This window comes from Mirounga leonina, unplaced genomic scaffold (genome assembly GCF_011800145.1).
Source record: "Mirounga leonina isolate KUSES-001 unplaced genomic scaffold, KU_Mleo_1.0 Mir_95, whole genome shotgun sequence".
Classification (NCBI taxonomy): Eukaryota; Metazoa; Chordata; class Mammalia; order Carnivora; family Phocidae; genus Mirounga; species Mirounga leonina.
In genome coordinates, this window is record NW_023270865.1 from 24,311,956 (window position 1) to 24,338,026 (window position 26,071).

Here is a 26,071-nt window from a genome sequence, read left to right on the forward strand (position 1 = left end):
ACACATGAGAGGTGGCAGATAGAATATGCATGGAGTTCAAGATGAGAAAAGGAAAACAGAAACTGATATGATTTTTTTGCTCTCCTTCCTTGGATCACCGGGGCTGACTCATAGTTCAACTGATCCCTCTGTCCAATCCTGCTTACACATTTCTCCTCTCACAGGTGAAGTTCCCTAAGAAACATCAGGCACCCAAACTTCATCTTAGCATATGCTTCCGGAGAATCCAGTGTGTAGCTCCAGGAATGATCCAAGAAAGCTGGAGGTAAGATAGGATTCTGGAGCTGAAATCACTTACCACCCACTGGCAATGAGGACCCCATCATGGTGGTAGCTAGAGTCCCTGGCACCAGATGGCAGACCAACTGAAAACTTTCAAAGATGGTGAATTGGGAGGGTATACCAGTGGAAGCAGGTGCAGTGTACCAGGTATTTAAGACTATGAGAGAATGCATGCTATCAGGATAACGGGATAGATGGCTATTGCTAAGCACCACTGATGCTCTACCATGTCTCTCAAACTGTGTGCTCTACCATGTCTCTCAAAGTGTGCCTTGAAGTCACTGGATGGCTTGCTAAATATCTTGGATTGCTTGCTCCCCACCCCCAGGGTTTCTGATTCAGCAGATGAGGCATGCTGAGAACCTGGCTCCTAAGGAGTTCCCAGGTGAAGCTGATACCTGGAGAACCCCTGCTCCACAGAAATGTAATGGGGGGGGGAAGGGGAGGCAACTGAAAGCCAGTCAGACTGTTGGAGGCACACAGGGAAGCTGTCCCCTGCATTGCCAAGACCAAACCCAGGGGCAGAGATGGGTGGGCCTTAGAGACAATTAACGGCCAACCAGGGTAGATCTGTTATGCCAAGGGACGAGACTTGGAAACCTGAGATGAGGACATACAGGTTTTAACCCCCCAGACCCCTCGAAACCTTCCATCTCCTCCGAGGTGGCCCAACCCTGTCTATTAAGAGCAATCACTTACCTGTGTCCGAAGGCAATGGAAGACCCTGCAAGGCAACGCTGCCTCCCCCCAATCAGTCTCCCCTCCTGGCCAAGAGACCTATAGTTAGGGTCACTTCACAGCATAACCCAGCTGGGGAGGTGCTTCGAGGAGAGATTATATCCCAAAGGAACTGCAAGAACTAGCCAGCATGTGCCAGCAGCAGGAGTCTGCACAAGACTGGATGCTGAGAGGGCTTGACCAAAAGGGCCAGAACACAAAAGTGGTTAGGGAAGGGTTTACTGACTTGCGAGCATTCAGGATTCAGGGACACCAGATGCCAGGAATTCCCTACTAGGATGTCTCCTAAAAGCATGAAAAAGCAATGGCCCACGATGAGTGTGGTTAAAATACCAAAACTGCCATGACAGAAAAGGAAGTAATTCAAAGAGTCAGGAAGTAGGCACGTTAGAATGGATATAATATCTGTGACTGAAAAATACACCAGATTATCTTATTTCATGGGGAGCCCCAGAGGACATGCCAAAGGCCATCTACTAGGGGCCAAAAGGAATGTGCTGGGGAAGGGACACCAGCCTCACTAGGAAGATCAGTAGTGGCCTCCTCTGCAGGCCAGGGCTGACTGTAAGAGAGGTGGTCACAGAGCAGAGCTTGCTCACAGCATGGGGATGACAGGACTCTGAAACAAGGGAGGCAAGATGGTGGGGCTAATTGTTAGAAGCCAGGTCTCACAGTATCATCATAACCAGCAAGATCAAAGTGGCAACTAAAGGGGTCTAGCCCACAAAAAGTCATGGAAGTAGTTCATAGAACACAGTATCCTTAGATAAAATAACTGAGTAGCTGACAATAGTAATACTTGGTTTGTACCAACAGAAGAAATCAAGAATGGTTAACCAAGGGGCTGGAGGTAGGTCGCTCCAATGAACAGTCATGATCCCTTTCCCAGTTCCAGACCTATAGTAGGAAGGGCCCTACAACACCACTGCAAGCAAATATGGTCATGACAACCCTGTCCTTCCCCAAAGGGGCCTATGGCCATTTACCCAAAAAACTGTACACTGGGGAAAGGGGAACCAAGAATGTTCAAGGAGTATTGGACATAGCATCTGAATCAACACTGATACTCAGAGGGGACTGGATACATCACCTCAGTACACATTAGAGTGGGTGATACGAAGCCAAGGTAAAAAAAAAAAAAAAAAAGGAATCTCAGTCAAGGTCTGGTTTACCGCAGGTCCAGGTCCCCTGAGTCCACAGATCTGCCCAGTGGGCATTTCCCCTGGTCCTCGAAATGTTTCATTGGAATTGACAAAATTGGCAGATGGCACCGTCCCACACTGGGTCCTTGTTCTGTGGAGTAAGAGCCATCATGCTGGAAAAGGTCAAGCAGAAGCCCCCAAAATTACCATCATCCCCAACACAGGCATCAAAACCAGGATCTCTCTGGGAGGATGGTGTAGGTTAGTGCCATCCTTAAGGATCCAAAAGACACAGGGGTGACAGTCTTTATCGTATCTTTAATTCACCAATCTGGCTTCCGGGGGTGGGAAAAAAACAAAAAAACAAATGGATCCTGCAGGATAACTACAGACTACCACAAGCTCAACCAAGGAGTAGCTTTGACTGCCCCAGCTGCGCCAGATGCTACAGTTCAGGGCAGATTAATATGACCTCGGGTTCAAAGTGGACAGCAACCGATTTGCTGAATGTGTTCTTTTCCATCCCAATCAGAATGAGGATAAGAAATGGTTCACATTCTGTGTTCATTCACAGAGAAAAGACAACATTTACAGTTCTGCTGCCAGGCTGTGTTAACCCTCCCACACACTGTCCCAACAGTCCAAGGAGCTCTCGACCTTCTGGACATACTGCAGAACATTATCATGCTCCACTGCATCTGTGACATGATGTTTATCAAACTAAAAGCCTCGGCAAAGCCCGCATGCTCCGGAGGGTGAGAGAAACACCTTGCGAAGATTCAGGGGCCTACCACAGCCACACCATTTTTAAGAGCCAGGGATCTGAGTGCCAAGACATCAGTCCACAATAAGAGACAAATCACTGCATCTTCCACCTCTTACAGTGAAGACGCAAGCGCAACAGCAGGCAGGCCTCTTCGGGAGACAGTATAATCCCCACCCAGGGGTGCTGTTCTGGGCCATTCCTAGAGAGGTGCAGAAGGCTGCCAGCTCTGAGTGTGGCCCCATGAGAAAGGCGCCAGTGCTTCCAAGCTGTGGTGCGAGGAGCCTGGCTGTCGAGGCCACGTAATGCAGCAAATCCTACGTCACCTGTGGGAAAAATGCTGAGGGGGGGTCTGTGGCCACTGGGAGAAGCACAATGCTGGTATCTGGTGCTCTGGGGCAAAGCCATGCTGCCTACCGTGAAGAATTATATGCCTCTGAAACACCACCAGTGTGCGACTGGGCCCTGGGCGACACGGAAGGCATGCCCAGGGGAAAGAAAGAGGCATGTGGCTGAACTGCCCATCCCAAGCTGGGTTCTGCCGTCCCGCACAGGCAGAAGTCTGGAGGGGACCAGTGACAATCCATCATAAGATGGAGGCTGCACACCCAGAGCCAGGCGCACAGGCGCAGGAGGAGGCACAAAAAAGCTGCAGGAGCGGGTGGCCCACCCCTGGCGCCCGGCACCCGCCCTCGGCTGATGACCAAGGACGGAAGGGTGGAAGCAGAGGAACGCGCCCAAGCTTGCTTTGCAAACGAGTCAGTCAGGGCTGGGGGAGCACGCCCACGACAGACTGTGCTGCAGCCGCATTCAGGGAGGAATCTGAAAGACAGCGACGAGGGCAAGTCTTTCCAGTGAGCAGTTTCAGGCAATGTACCTGGTTATCCACTTTGTGTGGAAAGAGAAGCAGCCTGAGGTTAGAATATAGATGGACTCATGGCAGAAGCAAGAGGCTATGCCAGCTGGTCAGAGGCCTAGAAGGAAAAAGATTGGAAGACCAGGGATAAGAACATCTTGGGGTGGGGGCGCCTGGCTGGCTCAGTTGGTGGAGCATGTGAGTCTTGATCGCGGGGCTGTGAGTTTGAGCCCCACGGTGGGTATAGAGATTACTTAAACATTCTTTAAAAATTAAAAAAAAAAGGTCTTGGAGTAGACGTGTGGGTGAACAAGTGGGGGTGAATGCGACAATCTCTGTATCACACGTGGGTGGAGAACACACAGCACACCCTCCACGGAAGAGGTACTAAACCACCTCAACGACAAAACGCCTCAGCCAGATGGGGTCAGCCAGCCTCAGTCATCAGCTACCCACCCGGAGCTGACAGTCTGGGCACATGAATGACGTGGCCACAGCAGCTCAGGCTGCTTCGCAAGAGCCCAACAGCCGGGACCTGACTTACCAAGGCTAAGCTGGCTACGCCACCTGCCAAAGCCGAACCTCCCACAGGCCATCTACAGTGACCAGTGATGGCCCCCAAAATGGCTCCATTCCTTGCGGAGATCAACCAGGAGACAAACCTGCCACTTAGCAGGTAGTTGGCTACAGAGGCCCACCCATCTTGAAAGGGCCAGAAGTTTGCTCACAGGAATAAACATGTACTCTGAGGATGGGCTTGCCTCCCACCAGTCCTCAGCCAGCACAGCCATCCACCCAGATCTTCCTTCAAGGAAGGGCCTGCTGCCCAGCTGTGGAGAGAGCAAGACAGCCCACAGCCACCGGCTCCTTCAGGGTCAGCCTCTGCTACAGAGCCCCCTTCCCCAAGATGATGCCCTTCCCAGGGCAGCCCGCTCTGGGGACAGAGAGCAAAGAGGGTGTGAAGGCTATGCCAGCCTGATGCACGACAATCCCAATAACTCCAGCTTTATGAGACCCACCACAGGGGGACTTCTCCCTCCGCTCAATCCTGCCTCCACTCTCTTCTTGTCTAATCCTATGAAACATCTCGTACCACAAACTCTACTGCAGCACCTGCTTTCAGAGAGCCCCACCTGAGGCACAGGTGTGGACGTTCAAGGTACAGATCCTCTCGCACAGTTCCTTGCTACACTACACTCAAAGACAAATGAGGTAAAAGCAAGGAAGTAGTTAAAAATATCCATCACTGCCACAGAGTCTTTATTCCCATTGTTATGGTCTCAAACAAGTCTTACAGAAAAATTAAGGATTTACACATACTATGTTTAAACATAATGTGCTGGATCATTAAGTGATAATCTGGGATTAATAACATAAAAATAAAAGATGGCAAGGGGAAAATGAAGGAAAATCATTGAAAAGGAGCAGTTATATACAACTATGATATAAAGTATTCAAGTCATTCAGTCAAACATATTTGGAGTGTCCTTGATGAACCAGGGGATGGGGTACACGGGTCAAATAGTCCATGCGCCACTCACAATTTAGTGGGGACCACAGACTAACAAAGACAACAGCATACCCTTATATACCTATATACCCCTAGGGAAAGAGAACATGTGCCTTACAGCAGCTTAGTAAGATCATTTTTCCAAGGCCATTCATAACCATTTACAATAAAAGCATGAAAAAATTACCATGTGTGCAGTTTTAAGACATTTAAAATAACAACAGCAAAAACCCCTCAAATACACCTTGCCTGTTTTATACAATGAATCTTCCAAAACTTTTTAAAGTTTCCTTTGTAACACTTCCCACTCCATCCCCCAAAACCCAAGTACTTTTCTTCTCCAATTATCAGTAACGGAGACTTTTAGGGAAGATAAAAAGACTATTTCCATGGTATTATTTCATTTATGGGAAAAGAACAGCAACAGCATCTGTCTACTTCTGGCTCCTCAGCACTTACAAATATAATAACCCGAATGAGTTACCTCTTCTCCGGGATAAATGCTGTGCCTGATTCCTGTGCGTCTTGCTTTGGCGCTGCATTTGCAGAGTGGCCCATCATTCATCTGTCAGAAACAGAATGTAATTCTTTTTTATTCAGGGGAAGATCCACACCATGCACAATGAGGCCTCGAAAACTCTGTGGGTTTTAATGTCATGAGTACGGGAGCTCTGAAGAGGCCGTCACAGTTAGAAGATTAAACGGATGTTCCAAAACCAATAAAGCTGCAGACTGTCTATATTGTCTGATAAAGGGAAACCATAGGACAACGCTAGATTCCCAAGTTATTTGTGCAGCCAAGCAGAAAATATCAATGTCAGGGCATTGTTTGCCCCTGTCTTCTCCTACCACTATTTCAGTGTGTTTCTCGCATTTCTTATTTCAGGAAATATGACTCTTTCATAAAAGAAAAGCACATTTTATATCCTGAAGGAACACAGAGAATGTTTTGAAGGTGACCTGCAGATTGAATGTTTCCAAAAGAAAAACCTAAAGGTATCTAAAGCAGAGGGGAAAAAAAATGCTACTAGAAGCAGAGAAACTCAATGCTTATCAGGTGAGTCAATGTCTGCTTTTTCACCTGAATTCATTTTACTGCCATGAACTCTACCCACATGATAAAATGAGTGAATAATTCCTGAATGCCTCTTGGATAGAAAGATGACTGCTAAACATTAGGGGGGAAGGAGGGTGACAAATAACTCGGGGTCCATGTATTCAAGAAATATTTACTCTAGACAGGAGAAATAACATACATATGATATACTCAGTAATTTAAAGAAAAAGGGTAAGAGTCCATGTGGCGATACCATACCACTGGCTTTAAAGAAACGAAATGTGAAGGGTAGAACAGGACAGGAAAAGAAGATGGCTATTCTACATGAGGAAAAAAAGGGAAGGAAGAAAGCCTACGTTATGCTCCAGGGACATGAGACCCATCGAAACAGAGTGGATCATTTATGCGAGCAAGAAGACCAAAGACGCAGAACTGAGGTCAAAATCATAAAGGGCCTTAAAAGCCAGTTTCATGAGTTTATTCAACACAAATGGTAATACTGAATCAAAACAGAGACCAGAGCATCAATTCGGAGAATGGAGAAGCAGAGTTCCGTTTCTCACTTTCTTTGTATTTATTAAAAAAATATATGTGTAGGTATAGGACACATAACATGTAACACACACGTTTCCTTAAAGTACTAGGGATTTGTAACTCGCATCCAATGAAAATGTCTCAAAACTTCAAAAAGAAATATTAAAGTGAAAAATGATAACTTTCTTTATCCTTTTGGGAAATCTAAAGCCTCAGGTAGCATAGTAGAGGAATAACATCGCTACCTAAAAAAATCATATTAAGATATTATCCAAAGTAACAGTTGGTAAACCGAGTTGTGATGGGCTTCACTCAAAAGTCACAACACCACTCCTAATGCTAGTCAGTGGAGAAATCACTTCATGCTCATTGATTTCCAGAGAAGCACACAGACATCCTACATTCCTGCCTTTTACCAGGGTCTTGGCCCCAGGGCAGATCGGCCCTTTACAAGGCTCAACTGTACAGAGGACACAAACCAAACATAGAAAACAGAAGGGTGAGACTACAAAGAAGGCCTTTGTAAATCTCTAATAAAAATAAGAACGTACAAGGGTGCCTGGGTGGCTCAGTCGGTTAAGCATCTGCCTTCAGCTCACGTCATGATGCCAGGGTGCTGGGATCAAGCCCCACAGTGGATTCCCTGCTCAGCGGGGAGCCCACTTCTCCCTCTGCCCCTCTCCCAGCTCATTCTCTCTCTCTCTCTAATAGGAAAAGAAAAGAAAGAAAGAAAGGAAGGAAGGAAGGGAGGGAGGGAGGGAGGGAGGGAGGGAGGAAGGAAGGAAGGAAGGAAGAGAAAGAACGCATAGAAACCAAGGAATAGGCTTCTTGATATAACAACAGAGTGTTAAGACCACATATGGGGAAAAGGGTGCAACAATTAATGGACACAGGACTTCTTTTAGGGAAACAAAAATGCTCTAAAATTAAATTGTGATGATGGTTGTTAAATCTTGTGACTACACTAAAAAAAAAAAATTGAATTGTACACCTTAAGTGTGTAAATTGCATAGTATGTGAATTATAACTCACTAAAGCTGTTTAAAGAGATCATATGCACAGTTAATAACATAAAGTAAGTTTCAAAATGCTTCACATTTTTAAACATTTCTGCTCGGGGCACCTGGGTGGCTCAGTCGTTAAGCATCTGCCTTCGGCTCAGATCATGATCCCAGACTCCTGGGATCGAGCCCCGCATCAGGCTCCCCACTCTGCGGGAGGCCTGCTTCTCCCTCTCCCACTCCCCCTGCTTGTGTTCCCTCTCTCGCTGTGTCTCTCTCTGTCAAATAAATAAATAAAATCTATTAAAAATAAATAAATAAATAAATAAATAAATAAATAAATAAATAAATAAATAAATAAATAAACAAACATTTCTGCTCAATTCCAAGAGAGCAAAAAGTACCACAAAATACATTTCTGTCAGGCATTCCGCCTATATTAATTCTAAAGAAAGAAACCATTCAGATAGCTGTCATCTACCAAGAACCAGAAGAGCATTCAAATTAATATAGAATGGTATGCATTTATTTATAGTCTGCATTTTACATTATCTTTTGATAGGTATATGTTTTATTATGCTTAATAACTGTGTAAATTAAAGATACTATTTTTATATGTATTGTATATTTATAAAATACAAATCTTTTATAAACATACTATTTGGTATTAAGTGTCACTTCATAATAAAATAGTAATAAAAATAAAAATGATTATGTCCAGTTATGACATCATTAGCTCAAAAATGCTTAACAAGGAACAGAACTTACAAGAAATTGTGACTATTACCAACTAAGAAATATGAAGTCTTACAGGACTTAAGACATTGTTTACTATATCGCTGCAAGATACCTTCCAGATGAATTGCTTTTAAAAAGACCTACAAGTGCTCTCTCCCTCAGCCTGCCATTTGTCTCCTTCCGTTTACTGCAAGTTTAATGAGGCAGCACCATTACCCTGCTCCCTAACACAGAATTTACAAACATCGTCAAACATGATTCAGGAGACAGTGGCGCTGCTGCTTATGCTTTGGTGCTGAACTCTGAAGCTGAAGAGAAATAAGCTCCAAGGAATGACACACAACGCTGCGAGTAAAATTCAGTTTTCATACCAGCCAACATGCATCTTCTGAGCCTGGAGTCATAAATGTGATGTATGGGTCTGCAACCTTCATAGCAAGAACACAACATAAAAACATGCGCACCTGGCCTGGGTCATTGTACCAAAGTTCATCATGCAGCCGGTCAGGGTGGGCCTTTTTACGTTTGATTTCTGCAATGACATCAAAAACTTCAGAGTCTGAGCTGCTCGAACAGGTGCTGTCCTCATCAGACTCACATTCGGATTCACTGGAACTCTCTAATAGAGGTCAGGGGGAAAACAGAGAAGACGAAGAAATTCCCAATTGTTTATTCTTTCAGCAAACATTTGGGTGCCTACTCCACACCAAGCACTCTGCTAGGCAATACCATGAAAATAATACAGCCCGTGGTGCTAAGTCACAATCTAGTTACAGAAGCAATGAAAACAGAGTTTTAGAGAAAGACCTAATGAACAATGTTACAGTAACAGTGTGGAGTCTCACGTTTAAGAAGGTGCAGTAATTCAAAAAAGAGTGAGTCCACCCTGACCCAGAGGGTCCCTGAGATCTCCTGGAAGCGGTGCATGTGATCCAGACAAACGGATGGGGCAGAGCTAGGCTGATGAGGGGCTGAGAGGAAAGGAATGCAAAGGGAGCCCTCAGACCAAAGCATGGAGGGAAGAGCACAGGCAGTCTGGCTAGGGCAAAGGCCCCATAAAAGAATACCAGGAGGTAAGGGGTTCGGGTGTCATGAATGCCAGACTGAAGCCTCTGATTTCCAGACTGAAGATTTTAGATTTTTTTCTCTCCATAGTAGCAAAAGAAGATTTTAGTCCTTGGAAGTGACTAGATAAAAACTGAGAATTTTGCTAAGTGATGTAAGCCAGTCACAAAAAGACAAATACTGTGTGATTCTACTTCTAGGAGGTATTAGAGAGCTCAAATTCATAGAAAGAGAAAGAATGGTGGTTGCCAGAGGCTAGTGGGAAGAGGGATTGGGGAGTTGTTTAATGGGTACAGAGTTTCAGTTGAGCAAAATCAAGAGAGTTCCGGAGACTAAATAACAATGTAAATGGTCTCAACACTACTGAACTGTATACTTAAAAAATGGTTAAATGGTACATTTATATGTTACGTGTACTTTACCACAATTTTAAAAAACAGACCTAGAACTTAGGTTAATCCTACAAGAAATTAACATAGTATAGCACAGTAATAAAACTCAACCCTTACATAGTTGGATTTTTGAATGTACTGCGTAAGATAAATGCTATTGTCTTCCTTCTTTTACAGATGAGAAAAGGCACAGAAAGATTAAATCACTTGTCCAAGGTCACACACCAAGTGGTAGAGCAGGGATTTGAACCCAGGCCAGCTGGTTCCATCAGTGCTTTTGCCCACCATGGACACTGCCTCTCAGCTGGGAAACATACTGAAGGTGGGCAGATGAGAGCCAGAGAACACGGGAAAGGCACAGTGAAGGCCTCATCTGTGAACGGCTTTCTGTTAGGGGCTAAGACCGCAAAGTGGTAAAAAGCAGTTTGTATCCTCAAAGATCCTAGCATCTACTTGGAACCTCAGAATACACATGAAAAAATAGACCACCATATGAGAAAGTTATGGAAAGTATCCGTGTGAGTTGAGAGAAACCTTCAATCAGAGCTGGCTTAGCGCTGGCGTTTCCTCATCAAAGCAGGAGTGCCCTGGCAGTGGAGAAGGCCAGGGGGAATGCCTGCCCATGAGAGGCACAAGGCACAGGGTTAGGTTTAACACGCTCCTGCTTGTGGCAGAGAGGCTGGACTATGGTCCCTTCTGATTCTCAGACTGGACAGTTCTACAAGGGACACAACTGCTAACATGCCCTGCAAATGAGATCTCTTATGGATTCTGCTGAATGTAACTAAGGAAAAGTAAGATCGAAAAAGAGAAAGTTCCATTGCTACGTATTTTGCTGACCATAATTAAGGAAAATAAAACGAAAGAGAGGAAATTTCAATGTGGGACTCTCAAGAACACATCCCCAAAGTTGAGGTTTAAGCAATGACAGGAGCACAGGGTCTTGGTCTAGTAACTTCTGACTCACCCAAATCTTCATCTAGCTTCGTCTTGGGAGGCTCCCATGGAGGTCTAGCAGCTTTGGCCTTTTCTTGCCTACTCCCCAGCTCTTCCTCAAATTTGTCATATAAGTCACGCAGCCTACTTGTTCCAACAACAGTAGAATCTCCCTTTGAAAAAGAAAGGATCAATATGAAGAACTACATTAAAAGCCATACCAAAGAGACAGACGACCTCACAAATAATCAAGGATTTGTAACAGCAAGGTGCCATCTCCTTCAATTTAACAAACATTTAAAAACAAGATTTCCAATGCTGGCAACGGTGTTCTGAATCACATACGACATTTATGGCTAACACAATCCTCAGGAAAATGCACTTTGCCAACACTGAGAAACATAAGAACTGTTTGTCTATGCCCTTTTGATATGACAAAATAAATCATGACCCCCCCCATAGGAATTCATGATAGCTGACACTCTCCTAGGGAACATACACTTCCCTGCTACTAAAAATCACTCAGTCTTATCTTCCACATTAACCCAATGATTAAAAATCAATATCCTATGGAATGAAGAAAGCACAGAAATAAAAGGCACAGCATAGGGAATATAGTCAATGACACTGTGATACCACTGCATGGTGACAGGTGGTAGTAGCTACACTTGTGAGCATAGCATAAGGGAGACATGTTGGTTGAATCATGTCGTAGACCTGAAACTAATGTAACATTGTCAACTATATTCAAATAAAAAAATTTTTTTAAAAAAGGAACATCGCGGTAGCATTTAAAATGCCAAAGACAGGGGCACCTAAGTGGCTCAGTTAAGCATCTGCTTCTTGGTTACAGCTCAGGTCATGATCTCAGGGTCATGAGTCTGAGCTGAGCATGGAGTCCGCTCAAGCTTCTCTCTCTCTCTCCCTTTGCCCCTCCCCCATTGGCATACTCTTTCTCTCTATAATAAATAAAAAGAAGCTTTAAGTAAAAAAAGGAAGAAGGAAACATCTTATATATCCCCCTCACACACATATACACCCCATAAATACAGACACAGACACACACACACATACACATACACTCCACAAACATAGGGTCCTACAATGCATTCCTAGAGGAAATTCTCCACTTTGCCCCACTCTCTCTTCCCAGGTTAAAATTGCTTTAAATGTCCATACTCTCCAACTTAGTAATTTTCAAAATATAAGGACCAGACCTATCAGACATAAAAAGCAAATTAAAGCCAATCATAAAATCTGCAGTTATCCTGAAAGAGGTAATTGCTTTTTCGAAGCCTCACCTCATACTGACATCGGCAAATCTAGGATAGCTGACATTCTTGCCACCTCTCTGCACCAGACGACAGAATACAAAGGCAAATGTCGGGCTTCTAGTTTATTAGCTTTCTTTCTACACCAGTTTTAATACACCCATACAAATATAAGAAGAAAAAAAAAAAACTGCCTGTTCAAACTCTTTGAACCTCAGTGTCTTCAACTTTGTTATTTTAAAGACAATAAAATTTGTTATGGCAGCAATGGAAAATGAAGCCCTGAAGAAGACACATGATGTAGTTCTGGGGAAGGGATGGAAGACAAGATCCACAGGAGCTCTGGGCAAGTTCCTGGAGGATAGCCATACCCAATACTACCCCTGCATCCTCTGTCTGGACAGAAGTGTGTAAAGATGATGCCTGGGGTCATCCTGCAACCATGGTAGACGCTCCAGAAGGCAGCAGATGTCAACCTAGAGCCCTGCCATCACTGACCCACTAAATGAACACCAGCCACCGTCTCCCTCCAGACAACTTGTTGAGAAAAATAAACCCAGCTTCTTTAAGTCACAGTTAGTCAAGCATTATTATTCACAGCCACATTCTTAACCGACAGATACCTTCTTTCCAGGAATGTTTTGAGGATTAAGTAAGGTAATAGGAGAAGCATGAGTAAAGTTGCAGCACCATAAAGGTACTAAGCATGTGAGCTTTCCCTTTCCTGTATTACGAACCACTACTTAAAACCCTGCTCTAATTTATCAAGTAAAATATCACAGCACCATGAGATTTCTCAAATTCTTTTTTCCAAAGACAAGAGAATCTACTTTTAAGTTCCCTGTAGATAAGAGCCCAGGCCAAGTACAAGCTAGTTTCACAAAATTCCAAGTAGAATGCTCTTTTATCTAACCCCATCCACTAAATCTGACATCTCCAACCTCTTACCTCCCAAACCGGTAGATGATCATTCCTTCACTCATCCATTTAATCAATGAGCATTACCATGTGTCTACCTTGTGGCAAACAGGTCTAAATTAATGGGATGGAGTCATAACACCTACCAGGAGAAAGAGACTAGAGAGCGACCAAAAATCAAATGGATATAAGAAAAAAAAGGAAAAAGAAGCGAGCACATGAAAGAGCAGGTCATGGAGTCCGACACAGCAATGAGAGAGTGGGCTGCCAAGGCCAGGAGCCTCATGTTGAGCAGCACGTGCACTGAATCTCTCAAGAGCCCATGAAGGGTGACTATCCCTGCCATTCCACAAAACCAGCCAATATGCATAGGAAACTTCCTGTGGTTATCTTTGGTAAGGACAGACTTATAAGAGACAAACTCAGATTCTTCCTTATTTCCCACCTTGAGGGGAAAATATACACACAAACGCACAACCACAAACTGCATAAAGTAGTTACGTGTGAAAACTTATCAAACCACCAGTATCAAGACTAGCAGTGTTATAAAAATGCAGAACGAAGAGATACTTGAATTACTCCTGCACTCTCGCCTTCGCTTGTATAAAACAGCTTTGGTCTACAGCACAGGTTCTCAACCGGGGAGGGTGGGAGGGGGCATTTGGCAACATCTGAAGACAGCTTTGGTATCACAAGTGGGGAGGGGTTCTACTGGCATCCTGTGCACACATCCCAGGGATGCTGCTCAACATCTTATAATGCGCAGGGCAGGCCCCACCACAGAATTATCTGACTCCAAATGCCAAAGGTGCCAAAGCTGAGAAACCCTGGTCTACAGCTTCTCAGACCTACCACCTGATCCATGGGGTCACTGGAGTAGTAGTTTTCTGAGTGCGTGCAGCGAATCCACACAGGCTTAAGAAGTTCTTCTTCCTCCTCCTCATTTTTGTCAGGCAGTGTCTCCTCCGGCTCTTTTTCCTTTATTGAGGTATAATTCTTCTCTTTGCCAGTGCTCTGGCTGTCACTCCATCTGTCTTTTTCTTCCTCCCAACGAGCTCTCTTTTTCTCCCTACTTGGGGAGCGACTTTAAAAGGAGGCAAAGGACGCTAATTATTTAAAATGCTCTTATGTTGTAAAACGATTCTATTTCACCTGTTTAGTTCACTTTTCACCTAAAATAAAAATGCCATACTAAATCACCATATTTGCTTTTGTTAAACCAGTGATTCCTAAACACTAGTCTGATGGCATCAGAATCACCTGAAGTTAGTTGTTTAAAAATACAAATTCCCAGGCCCTACCCCAGATCTACTTACTGATTCACAGTCTCCGGGGGTGGGGCCCAAGAATCTGTATTTTTAATAATCTCCCCAGGTAATTCTGGTGTGCATCCAGCAGGTTCAGGGACAACCGGCAAACCGTAACTCCTAGAAGAGAAAGATATTTCGGAAATACTTGAAAATCTCCACAGACAATGTCAGCAACGAGAATACTAGTTTGAATCTTCCACGGCTTGCTTTGCGAAGAAAAAAGAAAGGCTTCACAAAACATGGTTTCAGCTTGGCCAATACATTGAGCTTGAGGACCATAATCCAAGAGTGAACCAGTTATATCCTCCCTAACCACCTCTCTGGAAGCCCACACTTGGGTTACTACTTAGTGAACCACCACTTTGTCAAATTCTGATTCCTGCACAGACTAATATTAACTCAATTAAAAAGGATAAAAACAAGTCAATCTCCTTGAATTCCTGCTTGAAATATGCAAAGACCCATCCTATGGATGTGTTTAGAGGGAAAAACCTACAGGATAGATTTTAACTTAAGATCCAAAAATTTAAATGCAACCCTACAGACCCTGAGAATGCAGCCAGGGAGAGTAACTGCTTTATTAGTATAATGCGGGCATCCTCTGCAGCCACAACTACCAAAGTTACTATAATCCAAGAAAGCTTACAACTGGATCAAAGTCATAAATTACCTATTCACATCAACTCTACCACTAACTTCTAATTTTAAGACAGGAAGTGTGTGAGGGTGCAGGGGGGAATGGGTGGGTGATTAGAAAGATTACATATACTGATTACTTATTGATATAACTTCTAAATGTTACAATGTATATATTTTGTTACCAGAAGTTACTGTAAAGTAAAATGTATATACATCCACTGTAGAAAGCTAATAAAGCATTAACAAAAATAAAACAAAACTCATCCATAAAACCACTCCAAGATAACCACTACATTTCACAAATGTGTTAAAACATATAGATATAGGACTATATATACATAAAAATATACACAGTTTAACAAAAAAAAGGAACTCCACAGCCTGCCTTTCTCACTCAAAAGAAAATCAGGAATACCCTTCTATTTCAATACAACTATACCTGAACCACTTTTATAATAGGTGCGTATTTTTCTTGTTATACATGTAGCCATAATTTGACAAATCTGATCAGTCATTTAGGTTGTTACCTTTTTCTTTTTGCCATCATAAACAATGCTACTGTGAACACACTTGTGTTCTTTGTACACTTGCCATATTATTCCACACAGAGAATGCATACTTTTTTTAACGCTTCTCTCTAGATAGGTAGTACCAGTTTAGACTACAATCAAAACCATATGTGAGTTCCCATTTCCATACATCCTGTCAACATGATTTTTTAATCTCTGCCATTCTGATGAAAGAAGTTATCTTATTTAACTTGCAATTTTTTATCACTATTAAAATAACGTTTCATGTTCACTTTCTTTATGAACATCCCAGTCATATGCTATGCTAGTATTGTTAAAATTAGGAGTACAGTCTTTTTTATTCATTGAAAAAGTTTTTTTAAGGTAACTGCCCTTCTGTCAAATGGAATGCAACCTCTTTCAGTTTTTTTCCTTTTAATTCTATTGCTATATATAACTTATACGGCCAAATCTAGAGATTTTTTTTGTTTACGCTGCCTGACTTAGTGTAATGCTTGGAATCCTTTCCCATCCCAAAGTTAAATAAATATTTTCTATTTCCTTCAGTTACTCCTTAACATAAATTTTTTTTATTCTACCTCTCCGAGATAGAAGACAGAAATCTAATTTCAGTTTTTCCTCCATATGGCTTGTCGATTGTCCCATCAGTTTCTCCTCTGATTTGAAACAATTTTATGATAGATGTAAATTTTCATATGACTTGAATGTTGCTCAATATCTGGGATATTTTATACCCACATCAAACTGCTTTAATTATTCTGTGTATTGAACACTTTAATTCTACTAAAGTAAGTATCCCTGCATAATATTTTTCTTCATTATTTTCACTTCTATTCCAAGGAAGAATCAGAGTCATTATAAAGTTTTAAAAGTAGTAGTTCAACTTAAGTTACATTAAAATTATGGATTATTTGAAGAACACTGGTATTTTCACGACCCTGTTGTCCACTTCCACTGTGGGAACATGGCATGCCTCCATTCACTTACATCACCTTGTCTTCAGCTACATTTCTAGTTTTCTTCACACTGATCTATATATTTTTTAAGCTTATTAAGATATTTAATTTTAGGGGCGCCTGGGTGGCTCAGTTGGTTAAGCGACTGCTTTCGGCTCAGGTCATGATCCTGGAGTCCCTGGATCGAGTCCCGCATCAGGCTCCCTGCTCTGCAGGGAGTCTGCTTCTCCCTCTGACCCTCCCCCCTCTCATGTGCTCTCTCTCTCTCATTCTGTCTCAAATAAATAAATAAAATCTTTAAAAAAAAAAAAAAGATATTTAATTTTAGTTAAATTTTCAATAGTGAACCTACATTTTTTCCCCATTACATTTTCTTAGGTGTTTCTGGTATTTAGGTTTCTTAGGTGTTTCTGGTATTTAGCAAATATATTAATTTTGGTATGTTTCTTTTATAATTTCAACTTCAGTGAATTAATTCTCATTGTTTCTTAGCTGATCCTCTTGAATTCTCCTGCTAATACCATTAGCTAATAATGGCAACTCTTAGCTTCCACTAGTATGGGGTTGGCTGGTTTGTATGTTTATTTTAGTGCTTAATGCAAGCCTAACACTTTGCTAAGCACTTTACTGACACTCACATTTAATCCTTAGAAGAATGCTATGAGGTAGATATGAACATCTCCTACGGAGGAAACAGAATTAGAAACTGCATCACTTGCCCAATATCACAAAGCTATTAAGTGGTAGTTAAACGCTAATATGGTTGTTTGACACAGACATTTTGACATGTACTAAAATAACACCAAATGTTTATTGCCGAGAAACAGGGGCAAAACCATCCTCACGCCACTCTCCTTGAAGCAGGTGTCCTGAATGATGGATGGTCAGGGTTGTCTGTTGTGAATATCAATTAATATTTTTTTAACACTTTGAGAGGGTCATTTCAAAACAGGAGCAAAACATCTTCTTTAGGAAAGTGTCTCAGGCACTCCAAATGTCAAAATCCAAACTTGAACTTCTTTCTTCACAATAAGCTATACTACAAACTGTAAGTTTTCTTCTTTTACAGTATTTATATCTCTGATTTTAATCTTCTCATCCACTGCATTAGTTGGAACTCATAGAATCCAAGTCTCTGCCTTCTTCACAAGCTACTGGTCACTGGAGAAGAAACCACTAGACCAAAGAGATTTCCAGCACTCTACATTAAAAATCACCAACCATAAATGGGGTCCTCAATGGTTTCTATCAACATAGTATCTGGCTTTTTTTCCTGTCCTTAGCTCCTCCTCCATCGGCCCTTCCTCTCTGAACAAACTCTTCCTCGTTAATCTCATCTAATCCATGGCATTTGGTATTTCCAGCTGGGATCTCTTTTCTGATCTTCACACCTGTGTACCCAATTAACTACCACACAATTCCACTTGGTTGTCTTACAGATTCTCAAACTCCACATGCTCAAACTGTACTCATCTTGCATCGTTCTTAGTGCTCCCCACCCCCAATGGGGAGCACCAGGTCTCAGGTGATGGCTGCTGACTCTCCTTCCCTCACCCTCAGTTATCCTACTGACTCTATCTCATAAATGCCTCTCAGTTACCTCTACGGCTCCCCATCACCACTGTCACTGTGCTGGCCTAGGCATAATCCCCTGTACGGATTACTACAAAAGCTGTCTAAACTCACTTCCCAACGTCCACGCTTGACCCTCTCAGAGCACTTGTCTACACTGCAACCTTCACACATGCTCTTTTCTCTCCTTCTACCATCCCCTTCCCTAATGCATCCCTATATACACTTCAAGTATCAATTGTAAAAAAGGTAAAATGTCAATTTTTCTATGACTACCCGAGACTGAGCTCTCGCTGTTGTGTTCCCAGAGCAACGTGTAATTGCTCTATCAAAAGCACTTCTCATGGCACTTAACTTTCTCATTCCTGTAAAGTGGGGACTCCTGTGAATGACTGTATCACTCACACCAATGTTTGCAATGTGTTTTGTTCACTTGTCAGGTGACAGTGACAGGCAATGGAGCCGCATCTTTTTCCTAACTTGGATGGGAAGGCCTGAAAGGTTTCAACACTAAATTTGGCTCTTCTGAGATGGTGTCAGTCATGCTCATCATGCGATGATATTCTCCATCATGTTAAAGAAGTCTGCTTATATACCTAGTTTACCAAACCTTCTATTTATAAAAGGATGCTGGTTCTATTTTAAATACCTAATAAACAGGAACTGAGACAGCTCTACAGATTTTGACACAAAGAATTAGTTATAGATTTTCTAATACTAACCTATTTATCCATGCAATCTTGGACTAAACTGTTATTTTAATATGCTCCTGAAAACAACTGGCTAATATACTAATCAGTATTTTCATATCCATATTCAAAAGAGAGATTGTTTTGTAGTTTTCTTTCCATTAGGTTATGTTTTGCCATGTCGGTTTTCTGGGCATCACAGCATGAGCTGAGCTCTCTTTCCATCTTCACCAATGTTCTAGAACAGTTTAAAACTTTTTTGGAGGTGGTACAAATCCAACTTTTTCAATTTTTTTTCCATAGTTACTTGCCTATTAAAATTTTCTGCTTCTTATGTGATTTGTAATTTTTGCTTTCATAGAAATCAACCCATCACATCCAAGTTTTTAAATTTTGTGAATATAGTATCTGTACTTATACCAACATATTAGAATTTTTAAATACCCTTCACTCTTATGATACATTCTTTCTTATACCTGATGGAGTATGTTTTTCTTTTCCTGATTTGCCACTTTTTAAATCGTATGACCTTTCAAAGAAGTCTTGCATTTACTTCCAAATATTGTTACAGTGCTATAATTCTGTTTGCTATTTCATTAATTTCTTTTATCTTTAAATCCCTTTTTCTGCTTTTCTTATACTCTACCAATATGTAGAGCCAAGTAATCAGATGATAATTATATAAACATATTTATATATATTATAATTCTACATATAAAATGTATACATACAGTTACCATTTATTTGACACTAACTTTGGATCCAGCTCTAAGTGTTTTTACACCTATTCTCTCAATGACTCCTCATCACTCAATAAAGCAAGTGTAACAGTTCTTATTTTAGACAAAGACACTGAAGTTTAAAAAGGTTATATAACTCTGCCCAATATCAAAGTTGGGAGAATAACTGACCCCAAATCTGTCAGATTCCAGAGTGCTGTGATTGATTACCATTATATAATTTTACCTCTTGATATAGAACTGGTCACACCCTGTAAGTTTTGGTTTACAACAATCTCAATGTCGTTCTTCTAAATAAAGTGTGACTGCAGTTTTACTTTTTTTTTCTGAAACAAGTAAATTTAAGAGCATAATTATGAATTCCCAGGGTTCTTTTTTAAGCCTTGAATATTAATGTGTATACAGTTTTATAGCAATTGAGGTCAGAAAAACTGGCCTGTATAATTTCTAACTTTTTGGAAATCTATCAAGATTTTCCTTGTGCATCTTCAATACCTCTTGAAAGTAAAGGTTTTTAAGTTATTGGCTGTTTTAGCTTTTCACAGGGCATTTTGGATAGACTCTTAGGCTAGTTTGAAGACTTGGTGATTATTATGCATAAGCACAAAACCTGAATTCAAGGAGATCTAGGACTTCTTTCAGTGTCAACTCCTTGCTTACCTTCCAGATCTCTTATACTCTTTTTTGTAGGACCTTTCCAGAGATGGTGATCTTCGGCTGTCCCGGTGCCTGTGTCTCTCCCGTTCCCGCTCTCTTAAAGGAATTAAGACACAGAGCTGTTTTCAACAGAAAGACTCAAAAACACCATCTCTTTTCACTGAATTCATCTTCTAAATAAATGGACCTCACCTACAAATTTTTCAGGCTCTATTCTCCATGGGACATTTTTATTCATCATTTATTAAAGGATAAAGGAGCTTTTCACTTTACAAAGTTAACTAACTTGGACATTTTTTGTTGTTTTCTTCAAAGAAAGAAGTCATACTTGATGCTAAGCAGCAAAGGGACTTATGATAATCTTCTCTCCAGATGTTCCAACCAGCCAATCCTCGGTTGTTTAGCCTACAGGGAAAACTTTAAAGGATTCTACTACCTAGTGATTTCTAGAAAACTCCCAATTTCATCCATCAAATAAATGTAAATTAAAGCTTTTATTGTGAAAATTAAGATAAGGTTCTACAATTAAAGAGTTCTAAACTCTTACAGGTTAGAGGCCTGAGTGGTAGTTCTAGGTATCGCTGACTGCCATGAGATTGTAAGTCACTTTACCTTGAAATGCTGTTTTCATCTGAAAACAACTCCTAATGGAGACATTGGGTTTATGCAACGTAAAATAGAATGAGGGATTTTAAAACCTTTCAATGTAAAATGGGAATTTAATAATGATAATAATAATAACTTCTGAGTCTATTTAATAAGTATAATGAAGATCTGGAACAAAACTTGGAACTCTAGTGTGTTTAAATCAGAACTAAATCTAAGGGAAATAACCATCCAATCTTAGAATAGAAAAAAAAAAATGTTATATTAGCCTGAGTCCAGCTAGAAGACCATAAAAATGTCTGAATTCAAAAACATCCCCCAACCAATAGCCAAACAGAAGAAATGTAAATACATTGAAAATCAAAACTTACAAAAATGATCGAGAAATGTGACTGTTTAGATTATTAAAACAGAAATTGTTTTTTCACTTAAAGATCACCCCTCCTCAGGAAAGATTCCTCTTAACATATGTATAAGCCTCAGGTATACACCAGCTGTCCAAAATAAAGTAGCCAGAGCTTGGGATTCTACATTCTTTATTTGATACACTTCTAAAATTAGTTTACTGGGGCCCCTGGCTGGCTCAGTCGGTAGAACATGCAACTCCTGCTCTCGGGGTTGTGAGTTTGAGCCCCACACTGGGTGTAGAGATTCCTTTAAAAAAATTAATAAATGAAATTACAGCTTACTTTTAAGCAGTAAAATCCCAAATAGTGAGTGGTACCACATGACAGATAAAATGTAACGTGTAATAGCATGGTGGCTGAAAAGAATAATCGCCTGTATTTGCTAATAAAAACTCTATTGAGAGGACATCCCTAATTTTTTATTTGTATTTTAACATGTGGGCAATAGAATTTTGCATTTGAGAATGACACTTCTGATGATGATTGCTACCTCGGAGTGGGTATGAATTGAAAAGGCCAATCTGGATATACAGCACATTAGTAACATTGTTTAATGAACCCATTTAAAGCAAGAAAAACAATGTTTGGGTTGTTTTTCCAAAGACTCTTCGTTGTCTGCAAGCATTAAGATATTCCTTAGTACATAATACTAGCTCTCTGATGGCTACACGTTGTACTCACCAGGACAGCTATGGGGATTATTGTGCTTTAGCACCATTCAGTGCACTGTCCCCACCAGACTGCAGAAGAGCATGCTCAGCGTACTGCATGAGATTGTTTCTTTTCCCATTCCCCAGACTAACCTTGATCTTTCCTGGTAACAAATACACATATCCACTTCTTCAAAAACTTCCTCTAGAAATAGTTAGTCCTAAAACAATCTGGTAATCAGTATTCAACCATATTTTAGAGAAGAAAAAGAAGATGGGATCTGAAAAAGGATAGACTGACTTACCCTAAGAAGGAGGGCAGAAGTAGCCAGAGGACAGACTACAGAATTTGCATAAATTTAACACAATCTAATGCACAAATTTGTGAAGTTTTGGTTTTCTCCAATATACTTCTAGAAATTATGCTAGGACATCCCATGCCCGATTTCTATTTCACAGAGACATTCCTTATAAGACAGATGACTGACACTCTACCTAAGACCTCAAAGGGAGCCTACTATCACGTGGCCGTGACACTAAGGCAGCTCCAGGGCAAACACCCCAAGAGCATTACAAGACGACTCCAACAGAAATAAAGGCATGTAGAAAGATGAGCTAACTGCCTAAGCAGGTCTTTACTATGTGAAGGAGTTGTGGTTTAGGATAACGCAGATTAATGGCACCTGATTTCACTTACCAGTAGAGATTCTCAGTTGACAGGACATGAGGTTCTTTAAAGAAACACATAGCTCCAAGTTTAAGCCTGATGCAAGAATTTAGGATTTTTATAGCAGAGTCCTAAAAACTTAACTACAGCACCCCAAAATGGAAAAAAAAAATGCCCATCTAGAATGTTGAGTTCGGAGCGAAGTGTTTCCCTAGAAACAGGATTATTAATGATCATTTCAAAGTCTAAAGACAACTATTAACACTTTCCAGTTTAGATTTTCACCATAAAGTTATCAAATACACTATCATAGGCCTCTGCCAATTAGTCCCTCAGAAAATAATTAAGGACAAAATTGACCAAAAACAGTAACTCACGCTGAAAAGATTTTTTAGAGTCTATCAACTCTCAACCAGCTCTGGCCCACCAGGAATCAGTCATTTCTGCAGGAAACAAGTTCCCTTCTACCTGCCACTGGGCATCGGGAAGAGGAAACAACACATTTTGCTTCCAAACCTTCCAAGTACTAATCACTCTCTTCAGGACTAAGAATGACCACTACCATTAACTGGCAAAATGTTCAGTCATGAACATGAAAACCAAGAGCCATGTGAAAAACGTGGAAACCAAGAAGTGAACTGATTCCACAAGAGCCAAGACCAGCTCTCTACAAACGCACATAGTGAAGTGACCTGGTTTGGGGCGCTCAAACCCTTTTAGCACAAAAGTTCCATAGGACAACGAAGGTAAACACACCACAGCGGACAGAAAGAGAAGCACCACTACTAGCTCGACAAACAGAAAGCTTCAACAATACGAAGAGTTCACTGAAGGTACAAATTCTTTGGTACGGCTGTTATCTACACAGTTTTATTTTTCCATCTAAACCACTGGTTCTTAGACTTTTGGAGAAAAGTCTTGAGATTCTGCTGAAAGGTACCAATTTACTTACAGAAAAACATGCATACACATAAAACTCTGCATATAACTTCAGAGCATTTCTATAAACCCATCTATGAGTTCCAGTTTAGAAATGCCTGCTGGAAACCTTACTTTCTTATGTATATCTGGTACAAATATTTGGTCTCTTGAAAAAAAAACAAATGTAATTTGGAATGAAGCAGTATTTTTCAAACACAACTTTCTTCAATATGAATACATTTCAATGCAACAAAATCAAGTTAAAAACTATTTTGAAAACTTTGATGTGTAACCAATGTTATTGCACTTTACAAGGAAACAGAGCAAGAAGGCAACTATGTACAATAAACTTCCACTTATCCTAAAAACCAGAAAGCAAATTCTGCTTAACTAGTTCAATTGATAGCATACACAGATCAATTCCAAAAGAACTCAGGTGCTTTAACCTGATACGGTGATCATACTGAACAAAAGTAAATATGATAATGCAGAAAACACACGAAAAAGCAGTATGTGAACTTTCATTAGAGCACCATTAAATGTGAGCTGTATTATGCAGAGTAATGAGCTTACACTCATTGCAATGAATCTACATTGATAATTTTGAAATGCTTTTCAAAAGTGGCTTTTCTAACATTAACTACTTGTCAGTTGTCTCTTCCTCTTCAAAACAGTCCCAAACACGCTTTCTTCCCTTTATAAATCAAAATGCACTGCGGGACCGTTTTGGTTTGGTTTTCTGAGAAACCCAGATGGCCCGTGTCTGGACCTCTGCAGTTCATTAAAAACAACGTGTGCTTTACCTGCTGCGCTCATAGCTCCGGTGACGGGAGGGCGTTCTCCCTCGGTCATAATCTGATCTGTAGCGGCTGTCTTGTCTTCTCCTGTCAGGACTTCGGCCTCGTTCCCGCCGATCCAGGGACCGATGCCTCTCGCCTCGCCCATGACTGTGATCCCGGTGCCTGTGATCCTCGTAGTGTTTGAGCCTTTCCGGGGATCTTCTCTCGCTGGGAGCCTTGGGGAGTGGGTATGGAGGGAGGTGCCTAAAATGAGGACTACTGCTGTTATTAGCACTGGGCGGGAAAGAACTGGGGTTGTTCTGGAAGCTATTAAAATTGGGAGGTGGGAAATTATGGTGTGAGTATCCTGGAGGGTACTGATAATTGACCTGCTGTGGCATGACAGGAGGGGGTGGGGGGTGGGGCATGGAAGGAGGGGGCATCATGAAGGGGAAAGTGCCTTGTCCAGGAGGTGCTCCAGGGACTGGGGGGTTATTAGGACAGGGCATCGGAGGTGGCATAGGAGGAAAACAAGGAGGCACGGGGAAGGGGGGCCTCATCTGGTGGTTTGGGAAGGGGGGCCGTATAGGGCAGGGAGGAAGAGGGCCTTGGGCTGATGGAGGCATGGGAGGAGGGAAGGGGACAAAGTCTGGTCGTGGAGGCAGAAAATTGGGGGCTGGAGAGTTCGAGAATGTGGTGGAAGGGGCACTTGGAGGTTCGTATTGATATTGCACAGGAGGCTGCTGAGGGTGAAGCAGTCTCAGATTTTGGGGCCTGAAGGCTGGGGCTGAGGGTCTGGCTCCATGTCCTCCCCGCCCTCGGGGACACCCTCGCCCTGGGTGGAACGACATTCTATGACTTTGCAGGAGGAAAGAAAAAGAGAAAAAGAAAAAAGAACCAAAAACTCACCATAAACAGGGTTTCGCAAACACCTTACCATCTTTAAGAGCAACTGACAGACCCCTTCAGCCACTGGATTATTCCACCTGTCTGATGTTGCCATTCTCTGTAATACCTCAAACTCCTTATGGCCAATAAACTCCTCTTCCCCTGTGTCAGTCCCTGGCTTCTGTCGCTCCCTAAAGCTGCTCCTCCTCCAGAATGAACTCAACATCCCACTGTTTAATCATTTGCTGTTGTCCGTGCTCAGGCTCCCCAAAAATCTGATCCTTGCCATGTCATCCTACCCACACCCCACATTCTCTACATCTGCACCAGCATCTTCCTGTCTTCACCTTCCTCCACACTCAGCAGAGATTCCACAAATGCAACATAACAGGTCCTAAAAGGAATTAATAACCCTCCCCTCCAAGACAATACCACTGGCTCCTCTTTTCGCGTTTCCTATCTCGATAGATAATAGCATTTATTGGTCCTCAAATCATACACCAGGGAATTATCTGGTAACTTTTCCTCCCTTATCCCTTTTAGCCAAAAATTTACTTTAAATTCCCATCACTTCTGCTTCATATAAATATTTCCTGAGTTCATCTACTTCACACCATCATTTCTTCCCTGGCTACGATAATAACACCCTTGCTGGCCTTTCTACAATCACTATTACCGCCCACCAGGCCTTTGTCAGGTTCCCTCTCTCACACTCCATGCTGCTTCTTGGCAGGTCCTACAGTAATCACAATTCACCAACTAATTACCTCCTTCCAACTTTCACGTTTGGCTGCACCTCAGAAATATAAGCTCCACCAGGACAGGGCTCTGGACTGTGCTCCTAGCCATGTACCTGC

At 41.8% G+C, this 26,071-nt stretch overlaps 1 protein-coding gene across 7 annotated transcripts in view; it reads right to left on the reverse strand.

The window, feature by feature from the left end:
* DROSHA (drosha ribonuclease III) overlaps positions 1-26,071 on the reverse strand; it is a 120,310-nt gene that overhangs the window by 91,726 nt on the left and 2,513 nt on the right. For 5 of the 7 annotated variants that reach the window (XM_034998879.1, XM_034998880.1, XM_034998882.1 and 2 more), the window contains 7 exons: positions 24,351-25,184; positions 20,300-20,392; positions 14,520-14,630; positions 14,056-14,287; positions 11,046-11,187; positions 9,086-9,240; positions 5,776-5,856 (listed from right to left, as the gene is read on the reverse strand). In XM_034998879.1, the coding sequence (XP_034854770.1) occupies positions 5,776-5,856; positions 9,086-9,240; positions 11,046-11,187; positions 14,056-14,287; positions 14,520-14,630; positions 20,300-20,392; positions 24,351-25,184 (1,648 nt within the window). The remainder of the gene's footprint in view (positions 1-5,775; positions 5,857-9,085; positions 9,241-11,045; positions 11,188-14,055; positions 14,288-14,519; positions 14,631-20,299; positions 20,393-24,350; positions 25,185-26,071) is intronic. The other 2 variants (XM_034998885.1, XM_034998884.1) reach the window with 2 other exon arrangements.